Source organism: Papaver somniferum, chromosome 2 (genome assembly GCF_003573695.1).
Source record: "Papaver somniferum cultivar HN1 chromosome 2, ASM357369v1, whole genome shotgun sequence".
In the NCBI taxonomy this organism is placed as follows: Eukaryota; Viridiplantae; Streptophyta; class Magnoliopsida; order Ranunculales; family Papaveraceae; genus Papaver; species Papaver somniferum.
The window spans coordinates 51,901,625-51,914,183 of record NC_039359.1 but is presented as its reverse complement, the minus strand read 5'-3'; the positions used below and the strand labels follow the sequence as shown (position 1 = coordinate 51,914,183).

Here is a 12,559-nt window from a genome sequence, read left to right as displayed (position 1 = left end):
GTATTATTTGCATCTGTTCTGCGGCGGAAGGAAGCTTATTCGGTCATTGTGGATGGATGGGCACAAAATTGTGATGATTTGAGGACCGCATAGATTGACAGGTACGAGTTTTGCTAATGAAATTTATATGTACTATGCAGACTTTTGACATTTGAGGATCGTATCAATTTCTGGACAGTGTATAAACTCTGGACTCCAGATAAAATCAGTGTATAAACGATGTACAATGTTATTTTATCAGTGTATAAACGTTGTACTATGTTATTTCTCGGTGTATAACTTTGCACTCCATAGAAAATCAGTATCCAAACATTGTTCATAAGTGCTTCTATTTATATTTCGATTTTAACCCATAAATATAGGGAACTGCTTGGCTTGTTGTTGCACTATTATTTTGATAGAGAACATGTTGTTTTTCCCTGCAGAGTTGTGTTTGATGCAGTAGGCAGTGGTAATATTCAGCTCATCAATATTATGCGACTCTGCAATCTTTGTTGTTGAACACAAACTGAGGGTGATGTTCAACAAACATTTAAGTCCTGAACATAGAGTTGCTCTACTTTCCCTGCGAGAATACTCTTGGATTCATGATGCATTAATGTAGAATAGACCTGAATCCTTCAAAGTTTATATATTTGTGAGAGGTCTCATATTAATTGCATTAATTCAATTTATACACCATGTGATTTGTACTATCTTAGTCTAGTTTATTGTAATTAATAGGTCATTGGTTCAGGGTTCGGTGATCTCATGTAATTTTGTCTCCACTTTAAGAAAAGAGAATCTAATTGTAACTGATGTTCCTGTCGGTTATTCGTTGTCTATCAAATTTAATAAAATCTGATTTTTTTTTAGTATCACTATTGATCATGATGTATAATCGATCTTGTTTTTTTTCCCGGAATTAGCAGAATCATAGAAATTAAACTAGCTTTATTTTGTTTAATCAACAATTGCCAGTATAGTGGCAACCAAAATCCACATCATGATTAAAACAAACAAAGAAAGAATATAGGACATAAATGAAGAAAAATTATACAAATTTAACACATTTACAAATCTTCCATCCTGAATCCTTCACCGCCGCCACCACCATCACCACTACTTGTTGTCCACCACCATTTTGAAATTAAACAATGTTCCTTAAACACAATCATATATGGAAGCATAAAAACATTCATCAGTATTGGCCTTATGTACTGCATACCCAAGATTATTATCTCATAAACCAACTTAATGATTTTAGAGTACAAAGGCACGGTTATACCTCAATACAACATATATGTATTGGTGTGCAGCGAAAAGAAGAATGAAAGAAAATACCTCATGTCACTTTTGATTGTTATTCGATAGTTTTTGAGTTATGTACTGGTAAATCTATGTGCAAGAAACACAAACAATCTTATATAGAAGCATAACCAATGTTACATAATCAGTATTGCCCTTATGTACTGCATACTCATATGCCTAAAACACCCAAAATCACATGTGAAAGCATAATAATGGTTACTATTCAGTATGTGAGTTATGTACTTGATGTTCATAGTTCCTAAATCCAATGAAAGCGTAAAAAAACCTATTTCATAAGTACTAGAGATATGTACTGGCGGATCATTATCTCATCAACCAAAAATAAACAACATAGTGTTTTTTTACCTCAATATTGTATATATGTATCGTTGGATATATGTTGTCAATACAAATAAAAACACACCGCATGTCTTTGATTGTTAGTCAACAGTTTTTGACTTATGTACTCGCAAATCTATGTGCCAGAAACACAAACCCAAACCGTACGTCACTTATGATGATTTTCATCAGTTTTTAAGTTATGTACTGGTGATTTGAACAGTCAAAGGCTAAAAAACCAACTTATACACAGTGATGTATCATATTGGTTAAAGATTTTTTCAGTACAACATATATGTACTAATGATTCATACCTTTTTCTGCTATTGATTTTAGTACTCATATTTTATTTTTTGCTCGTTGATTTGGTTTTTGGTGTTGGTGATTCTTCGTAATCATCTTCTTCTTATATGAGAGCGTAGCTATCTTCATAGATCTAGAAAAAAATATTGATATAAGTTGGAAAATCGAAATCTTTTTGGATTTTTGAGTATTGGTTTCTCTTAGATCGAAATCTACGCTTTTGGTTTGTGATTCTCTGATTGAAACACAAGAATTTCTCTTAGAACAGAGAAGAGAAATGAAAAACGAAGAGAGAGGAATAACACAGAGATTGGGTTTTCTATGAGAGAGAGAGAAGAATATCTAATGATATTAGGAGGCGTGTTAGTACACACGTTTGGAAACGATGGGTATTCCAGTCATTTCCATGTTTTAATTAAATTTGGACCTCCGGATAATAAAAAATTCCGATTGGACCCTACTATAACTAAGTATATGGACTTAGGACCAAATAGCAAATTTTCCTTTCAAAATATGCTGAGATCAAAAGAGACCACAAATAGGTAACCTGAGAGGTAGTGGGAGTTTGGAAAATAGCCTCGGCTTCCTCATATGCTGCTGGAGGAAATTTCCAAAAAAACATATCCAAAAAATGTTGGTCAATGGCCAACATTATTGGCCAATGGCCCGCTATGCTGGGGAAGATTGAGCATGAAAAACATATCTCCCCAGTAATCAATCTTTTGGTTTTCTGACTGAACAACGAATTGTCCAAATCCTTCCATATCTCCTTCTTCCTGCCAAAGTTTCTTTTTCTCATCCATTGGGAGATTGAAGAAACCTTGAATTTCTGATTTCACTTTCTCTACCAATAAAATGTCAACTCCATGGTTTACCACCTACATCAAATTACTTCTTAATAATAATTAAAAGAATAAAGTCCAATAACGATACTAATAATTTAAAACAAGGCCATAACTAATCAGCATCTTGATTCCGACGTCAACCGACAGATAAAGAAATTACCATACAGAATTATAGTTGGGAGTGTGATACATAAACCTGAAAGAAACCCCATTCTTTGCAAGCAGAGTGAAGCTTGTCCAATTCCAAGTCTCCAGTGCGTACTGGCTCTGGAGAAAGTAATTTCTGCAAATCAATAACAGGTACTGTTTGATCTATCAAAGACAGACTAGAGAGGTCAGTGATCAACGTGTCCTGATTATTGCGTACGTATATTTCTTCAAGCGATTGTTTGGCCAGTTCCTGACCATTAGGTACAATCAAAGAACTCCCTAGCTTCACTGGTTTTAGTGTCTCCATATATTTTCCTAATAATATCAGATTCAGAATATGAACTCTGTAACACTCTCTCTAATAATGTATTCGTCTTTTGATCGCACTACAATCCCACTGACGTTTTGCTTTATACTTTTTTTTTCCTTTTTAATTACTAGTCGTCTCTTCCTACGATGAAAGGCTTTACTTTAGACAATTAGCATTTTTTTTTATTAAAAAAATAAACAAACATCTGTATCCACCTACGAATCCCATTGCTAATTAATTGTTACTAGGGCCATGCCAGAAAGCTATTTGCCCCATAACGTTAGTCAAAACATATGATAATTACAGAGCTTAGTTGTGCATCAAAACCAAATAATATTAAGCAATATTCATACTACTTAATGAGATGTGGGGAAACCGCAAAAATTCTAAATGCAGCAGCAATAATCTTTGGTAAGTCATTCAATAATGTAGTTCGGTAGTGCGACAACCAGATATCCGCTAAGGGGAAAAATATTTCTAGCCGGATATCTTTAATTACGAGTTATACAAGATGAGTTAATGCCCCATTCCGTTAGTTTTCTCTATTTTGGTCAAAATGGGGCATTTTGATTTCCTTTGACTAGTCAACTGTTAGGTGAAATGTCTTTTTTGTCCTTTATCCCAACGAAGCGTGTAAGTCTCTTTGACACGTGTGCCCCAAAATCGATGACACGTGGGCATCCAAGGTCCCGACACGTGCACCTTAATCGGCACCTGTTCCACCCGTGTGGTTCGTACGTGTGCACCAGATCTTATCTTCCTCCTGTCGAACCTAAACCACACAGACCAGAGATAGAGAGAGAGGCTGAGAGAGACAGGCGAGTGAGGAGAGAACCCATAAGAGATTGAGAGGGTGGAAGAAGAAGAGAAGATCTTGCTCGATTAGACGGATTGGATGCAAGGCAAGGTGTTCGTGGACAGGTGAAGAACAGGTAAAAGTTAACCTAACTTTTGTTTTGTATTTTGATTACGAGCAAGGGTTTTCACCATTGTTCTTCAACGTTTCAGAGAGAGATTGATAGACAGGATGGCGATGAGCTTCAGGAAGACAATGTACACAGGAAGACGGTGAGAGACAGGAAGACGGTGAGAGATTGAGAGACAGGAAGACGAATTGGGTAACTTCCTTCAAATTTTTTTGGTTTTACGATTTAGGGTTTGGGTTCTGTAGGATGGGTTTCTCGATTTACGATTTTTTTGGGGTTTTATGATTTAGGGTTTCTGTAGTAGAGGAAAATTAGGGTTTGACGAATTTGGGGATTATAATTTGGGGGTTTTCAATTTTTAGGGGATAATTGAATTTGGGGATTACTGTAAAAGCCCCATTTGTAATTTTATTAGGGAACAAAATTAAAATTGCAGAGCTATTATTACTGTATAAGCATGAGCTATTTGAGCTAAAATGGAAATTATTACTGTGATGGTGTAGAAGCATGAGCTATTTGAGCTATTATAACTGTAAAATTGATTGATTGTGTGGTGATGTTGAATTGTGTTGTAGTCAAGGTGGAGCAATTGGTTTAATGTATAAGCATGAGCTTCTTGAGCTATTATTACTCTTTTCAATATCACTGTGATTGTGAACTGTGTTAACTAGAATGGAAATGGACATTAACATAGTTGGGTGATGTTGTTGTAGTCAGGGTGGAGCTGAAGTGTTGTGACATGTTGTTTGTTTCATCTTATTGACATGCCAATTTGTTATACTAAAAAATGAACTTGATTGTTATGCTAATCCATATTTGAAGTGCATGGTTTATATGTTGATTAAATGCTTATCCATATTTGAAGCTATATATCCTTGTTCCTGCTGCTTATCCATATTTGAAGCTGAAGTTAGGTGAAATATCTTGTTTTATCAGCATTACCTATGTATTACTTATCCATATTTGAAGCTCAAACAACAATGGGCTTATCAGTATTTGAAGCTCAAATACAATGGGCTTATCAGCATTCTGTATGCATTGCAGTTCTCACTTGCAATGGGCTTAATCAAAAAAAATGGGCTTAACCAAAAAACAAAAAACCAGTCTTGTATTTGATGTGTTACACTGTCATCTGCATTGCCATTTGTAATGGACTTGTAAATTTTATACAAGAGCATTGCCATTTGTATTAGATAATGTATATGCCATTTTAATTGATTTGTTTCATTATTGTTAACTGTTTCAGAATGGGGAGTGAGGATAGGAATTTCTGGTTAACAGATATAGGTGGCAGGTTTAAAGACTTGTATTTTCTTGGTTGTAAAGCTGGTACCAGTGGACATGCTTTTACGGCTATAGTAAAGAGACAGATGGTGAATGCACATGGTATGAATTCTGCACTTGAACTGTTTTTATTTAATGATGAAGAAGGGAATGCATGTGATAAGTGTGAATCAGAGGAAATGTTTATTTCATTTTGGAATAAAGGTAAACCAAATAAAGATGATTTGGTAAGACTGTGGTTCACTCCAATCATTCCTACACAGGAATCTGTTGCAGCCAACCATGTACAGGGGTATGAAGATGACCGGGTGAATTTGCCTAATGTACATCAAGATGAGTGTCATCCTGATGACATGCCTGACTTTCTCTTTAAGGACTATGATGAGGAAGAGGATGGTGAAGATGAAAGTGAGGATGAGAGTGGAGATGATAGTGAAGAAGAAGAAACACAAGAACAGATGAATTATGAAGATTGGGTTTTTATGTGTCATAAAGGGATGGAACATTTGAGACTTGTTACAAAAAAACACCACAACTGGTCATTGCTGCTACCTCATTGAACCCAAGGAGCATAGGTCATTTCAGCTGGTCCAAAGATGATAAAGATAACAGATTTGAGAGTCTCATTTTGGCGTATAATGCACAGATAAAAAGTTTTATGAATGGTTGTAGAATGGTTATTGGGTTAGATGGAGCTCACCTAACTGGTAAGTTTGGTGGTGTGATGCTTTCAGCAACAGGTATAGATGCTCAGAATGGGGTATTTCCTTTATGTATGATGATTTGTATGAGTGAAACTGAAGAAAATTGGTTTATGATGTATAAATACCATTACAAGGAACTAATTTACACCTTGTGTATATCCAATGACAATCAATTGATCGATGATTTCTTTCGTTGCACATCTCACATTCCTGGCTTGATGTAGCAGCCATTATGAAGAAAAAAATTTTTTTTACTGATTTTTGGTTGGATCATCTTCACAATTTATAAGTCAGGGGAGACAAAAAAAAATGACTGTTATTACAATGGTCGGAATCTCACAACGGTCGGAAAATCTAGTCGTTGATTAGCTAGGATGTTCCGCGTGTCGAGATCCTAGCTAATAGGACATCGTGGTCATTTAAAAAAAAATCGGTAAATGTAAAACCCAAAATCTCTCGCCGTCCATTTTTGTAATCGACACGTGTCGCAATCTCAGTAAATGACGAAAATACGACCCTAGATTTTCATCTTGGTGGACAGAAGGGTATAAATGTCAATCGATTTCCACGTGCGGGCCACATGCTTACGCATTTGACCACTTAACGCTCTGAAACGGAAAACATAACAGAATGGGGCATTTTGATACGATTTTGGGGCATTTTGATTTCTTGCCCAACGTCCGGGGCATTTTCAAATCTAGGGGGTCGATTTTGGGGCATTTTGTCCTTTAACCCTTATTTTTATTTTGGAAAAAGCTTATCGAGAAAATCCAACGAAAGCCAAATAGGTAGACTAACCTCTAAAAATTTACACAAATACCATAATAAAATCATGAGAAAACCAAATAACCTGAGAGGTAGAGGGAGTTTGGGAAATAGCTGCGGATTCCTCTTATGTCGAGGAAGAATAAGCATGTAAAACATATCTGCCCAATCAAGTTTCTGGTCTTCTGATTGAACGAACATTTGTCCAAATCCTTCCACATCTCCTTCTTCCTGCCAAAACTTCTTTTTTTCATCCATCGGGAGATTGAAGAAATCTTGAATTTCTGTTTTCACTTTCTCCAACAATGAAATGTCAACACCATGGTTTACCACCTACATCACAAGAAGTTGGCATGATTTTCCAGGTATCATTAGCAAGACACTACAAACTGAATTATTACACCGAACTACAATTGAAATAGTCATATACCTGAAAGAAACCCCAATCTTTGCAAGCAGAGTGAAGCTTCCCCAATTCTAACTCACCAATGCAGGGTTCTGGTGATAATAAACTCTGCAAATTGATAACAGGTATCGTTTGACCCGTCAAAGATGCACTAGAGAGGTCAGTCAAAGGCTCCAGATCATTGCGTATGTATCGAGCTGGGACTTATGCAGGCGATTGTTTGGCCAACTCCTGAACACTGGGTACCAAAAAAGAACCACCTAGCTTTGCTGGTTTACGCATCTCCATTTCCATGAATTCTCCAAATAACATGCTCGTCAGATTCAGGAACTTCCTTGTCATCTATATCAGAATATGATCAACTCATTCACTCTGTCCAGTGGGTTGTCTATATTTTTATTTCACTACGTATTCCCATCGACTTTTTGATTTGCTTTCTTTATTACCAATCCTTTCTTCCGAGACTGAAAGGACACCCTATAGACAAGCTAGCTACTTCCGGATTAAAAAATTAGTTCACAGCTCATATCGTACACTACATGCTCATCAACCAAGAAGTATAACGTGAGAATCATACGTAATTTATTTCTCGAATGAAAAAACCATATTCAACAGTTCTTGACAACTAATGTGGCACATGCATGCGCCTGCATTCGTACGGACGAATGATGTATCCACCATCCGTTACACGAGATCCACAAGACAGTGCACTAGTAATGCCATGCATGATAAGAGTATCATTATGGGTTCAAGTCGACATCTTCCAGCAATTCCCATGAATTTTGCGTGTCTTGTATCATTTTGCATCCCATAAACATAATTTCACAAACAAGCAAGGTGCAAAAGACTATATAATCTTAGACTATTAATTGGATTTATTTTTTCTTTACAAGAAATTAAGAAACTCTAAAGCGAGAATTAGAACCTCTACTCTCAAGTTGTTAGCATTAGCATTTGTGGCCAACTGATCCAAAGCAACATCAATTGAGCTTCAGAAAGAAATTCATTGACGTATTTCATCTAACAATCGGGAATGACGGTTCTTGTAACGAGGTTGTTATTTAACTTATTAGTTGAAGATTTTGCTTTGATGGTAAGCATGGCTCTACTGTAATAAACAACAATAGATGAAGAAGAATTATTCCTTGCCATATTAGTGGCTGCCTCATCATCAATAGATGCTTGAATTTGGCGAAGGAAATTTCGTCTCAATTAAGGTATGTTCGACCACTTGTTTGTAATTAAATTCTTGTAGTAGAAAACTTGATAACCCCGGATCCCGCTGTTCATGCTTAGAATATTTTAGGAGCATGATGAAAGTCCGACGGTTGGTATCAGAACAAAGGTTGGATTATCCATCTTTGCTCATAGTAAATGAATTTTATAGATTGAAGCAATGGTTGTCTATCTGATCCTCCTTATGAAAGTAATGATCATTTTGCTAATAGTTTCGTGACGATCATCCTTCTGCAGTTTTAGCCAGAATTTAAAGTTTTAAGCTTGTACTGATGCTTAAGAAAGATTGATTCAGTATTTCAATATGTGATCTTTAGAAAAATCATAGGTCTCGGTTAATATTTAGTATTAGACTATAGTAATTAATTAAGTGCCAAGACAAAGAGTTGGTTGGACTGATACAAAGCAGAAACGGATCAGATCACATCCATGTATAAGAAGGAAGATTTTCCAATAAAATATCAATAATGTTATCAGAATGAATGGAAGAACCTAAAAACAAAGTGTGATGGAAGACTTTAACCCACGTAAGCTAATGAACATTGGCTAGTTATCTATAAGGTGATATCGATGCAGCTAAAGGATGCACAAAAAATAAAGTAGGGAAATATCGGAACTTCTCTGGTCTCAAATTTATATGCAATACTTCATACAGTACCAAAGTTCAGTAAAGCAACAACATTCTTTCATGAAAACACTATATACTCATAAATAGGAGTTATACAAGCAAGTTATCGTCTTCATCACATTCTCATATCCTCAAGGAGTTAAGGAATGATTTTCCATCAGGTTTATAAACAATTAATTTCTTCAAATAATCCGCATACATCACTGTCCTGAACTGGGCAGGTCTCTGTGTTGTGATCGTGCTAAGTGCCGGACCTATTTCCATGTCTAGTTTAGGGTTCTGAAATGTCGCAACTGAAAGCCTCTCCTTTGTTGAGTTTACTGTTGCCCGGTGCTCCACACTACGGTAAATACCATTGCTCTTTATCTGCCAAAAGAAACCACGAAATACTTAATATTCAACACCCATACTCGTAGTTGTGGACAAAAATTTTAGACATGCCGTGGACTTAAACATTTCAATTTCATTAACTAACTTTACCTCCAAAATATTTCCAAGGTTCACTACAAAGGCATTGGGTAGAGGTTTTATGGGAACCCACATCTTTTCTTTTTTAATCTCTAGTCCGTCTACTTCGTTGAGTTGAAGGAGGATGTTTACAGCACCAGTATCTGAGTGTGGTGCTAAGCCAATTACTTGGTCTGGTTGAGGACAAGGAGGATAATAATTCATCCTCATTGCTTGTCTCCAGTCACCAGAAAAATCTTCCATGACCCTATCCTCCATCTGTAGAGCTTTTCCCATCAACTTAATGAGGGTCAGGCTTAGTTTACTCAACTCCAATGAATAGGATTCGATTGTCTCCCTGCATGAATAGATGAACTGGCCAGTTAAAGAACCATAAATAACATCACAACTCACCTCATCCCTCACTTTACTAGTAGAATTATAAATTTGTAATATTGTATAGAAATGGGAATACGCAGATATCAGAATTAGATCGTATATCCTGCAAGCAAACAAGAGAAAGAAGTAACCTGAGAGGTATAGGGAGTTTGGGAAACAGCCTAGGATTCCTCATATGCTGGGGTAGAGTGAACATGAAAAACAAATCTCCCCATTCAAGTTTCTGGTCTTCTGATTGAACAAACATTTGTCCAAATCCTTCCGTATCTCCTTCTTCCTGCCAAAATTCTATTTTCTCATCCATTGGGAGATTGAAGAAAATCTTGAATTTCTGATTTCACTTTCTCCACCAATAAAAAGTCAACCCCATGGTTTACCACCTACAATACATCATAAATTCTGATTACTTTTTAAATACGAACTCATAAAGCCAGACCAAAACTCATTCAAATTCGTCACTTCACGACATATAAATCTAAATTACTATGCACAGTCATAACTGAATCGTTGCTTACCTGAAAGAAACCCCAATCTTTGCAAGCAGAGTGAAGCTTCTCCAATTCTAACTCTCCTGTGAAGGGTTCTGGAGATAGTAAATTCTGCAAATCGATAACAGGTATCGCTTGATCTATTATAGATCCACCAGATACGTTAGTCACTGGGTCCTGATCTTTGCGTATGTATCGATCTGGGACTTCTGCAGGCGATTGTTTTGCCAACTCCTGAACACAAGGTACAATCAGAGAACCAGGAAGCTTTATTTTTTTTGGAGTCTCCATTAATTTTACAAATAGCCGGCCTCCTAATTAAGATTGATGAACCTCCTCTGTACCAGAACATAAATTCAGTCTGAACTCTCAGGTGATTTGTTTACTTTTGTGGTCGTACTATGATTCCACCATCGATGCTTTTATTTGTTAATTATTAATGAACAAATGATTCCCACTAAATATATTAGTCTTACGCAACATTTTTTATTTAAGAAGAAAGCTACTTTATACATTTACAAATTCCTATCCTACATGCTCACTCACTCAACTAGAAACTCGGTGGCTCTAGCAACTCGTGCGGGTCTAGACTCTAGAGTGTTTGCTAAGTTTTTCACAAAAACTAGCTAGGAGGAAGATTCAAAAACCTACTGCGGTACTGCTTGTAAATCAAAACAGATGACAGAACTCAAACCAAATAAAATCAATTAAGACAACATAAATTCTGATTAATCATTTACTAGGACCGCAAATCCGTATCAACGAATTTAACTAGGAAAAATCTCGCTGTCAACAGTTTACTTACTAAGATTGAAACTGCAAAAATCCAAAATGCAGCAATCCAGTATGTCCATCCGTTACCCGCAGAATTGCTAATAAATGAGTGAAAATAAATAAAGATGAAGCTTATTTTGTTTCTGCTGATAAATGAAGAACTTGATCTAATGAAATGAGATTCATTATCAAAAACTACTAATTTGTCACTACGACCCTGAATTTACTAAGTAACCCCAAAACTGGCATAGTGATCGAATTTATTTTGTAGTGATATGTCTTAGTCTCGTGAATTTAAAAAGGCCAAATTGAAAAAGTAAAAGTATTTTATTTCCCAAAAACAGGGGAGTATATACTTCCTCCTCCGTCCAAGATTAATTGAACTATTTGTAGTTTGCACAAATTTTAAGGGAAGGAGGAAAGGGGCTATGTTTAAGTATTTTTTTACAATTATACCCTCATATATAATAAATAGTAAAACTTAGAAATGATTTATCTCTTAGATTATACCACGGTTTTTCGTAAATTTTATATTGTTGGAAAGCATTTTAAAACACCTGCATAACGAGTATAAACATGTCTATCAAATTGTACATATTTCTTATAGTAACAATAATCAATTAAAAGTATATTTAAGAAATAACCTCTTGATTAGTGAAATAACTCAATTATTTAGTGGAGAAAGCTTAAAACCAAATAGCTTAATTAATTTTGGATGGAGGGAGCATATCTTTCTTTATAATAGGAGACCCCAAAAACGTCATGTGTCGTTTCCACAATCATTCTTGAATTTGATGAAGCCACCTAAGCACTGAGTATCCATATCACCGCTATCTGACTGGCTGTCCTCTAAATCACTACCCAGTAGGCAACCCCAACAGCCACTTAACGTTTAAAGGGTACAACAGCCAACTCCAAGTTTCCAACAGTCACTTAAAAAGATACGATTACCTTCATCAAAACTTTCAAATGTTCAATAGATGCAATCAATCAATTCTTCTTAAATGAGAATGATTTTGCTGACATGGGGAACCACAAGTTGCTATTCTGAAAAGATACGAATTTTGCAAACATTCTGATGGTTATTACAAAAAGACGCTAAATGGTTACGTTTGTTTTGATAATGGGAAGACACTACTGTTAGTTATTGTGTACAGAAAGATTGAAAAGACACTTAGGGCATCTTCAACGAGACTCTTTAGAATTCCTATTTTCTGGGCCACGTATGATATATTCACTTTTTAGCAAAAATCATTCTCCAGCCG

General features: G+C 35.9%; 2 protein-coding genes and 1 pseudogene across 2 annotated transcripts; all 3 read right to left on the bottom strand.

The window, feature by feature from the left end:
- Positions 1–2,570: 2,570 nt before the first annotated feature.
- On the bottom strand, positions 2,571–3,234 carry LOC113351000 (codeine O-demethylase-like). The gene is made up of 2 exons (XM_026595086.1): positions 2,974–3,234; positions 2,571–2,810 (listed from the first exon to the last, which is right to left on the bottom strand). The coding sequence occupies exons 1-2, from the start codon at positions 3,232–3,234 to the stop codon at positions 2,571–2,573; spliced, it is 501 nt and encodes a 166-aa protein (XP_026450871.1).
- Positions 3,235–6,668: 3,434 nt separating this feature from the next.
- On the bottom strand, positions 6,669–7,664 carry LOC113350999 (thebaine 6-O-demethylase-like). The gene is made up of 4 exons (XM_026595085.1): positions 7,569–7,664; positions 7,347–7,430; positions 7,002–7,249; positions 6,669–6,759 (listed from the first exon to the last, which is right to left on the bottom strand). Exons 1-4 carry the CDS (start codon positions 7,662–7,664, stop codon positions 6,669–6,671), a joined length of 519 nt encoding a protein of 172 aa, XP_026450870.1.
- Positions 7,665–9,116: 1,452 nt separating this feature from the next.
- Positions 9,117–10,930, bottom strand: LOC113347644 (annotated as a pseudogene).
- Between the last annotated feature and the right edge of the window lie 1,629 nt (positions 10,931–12,559).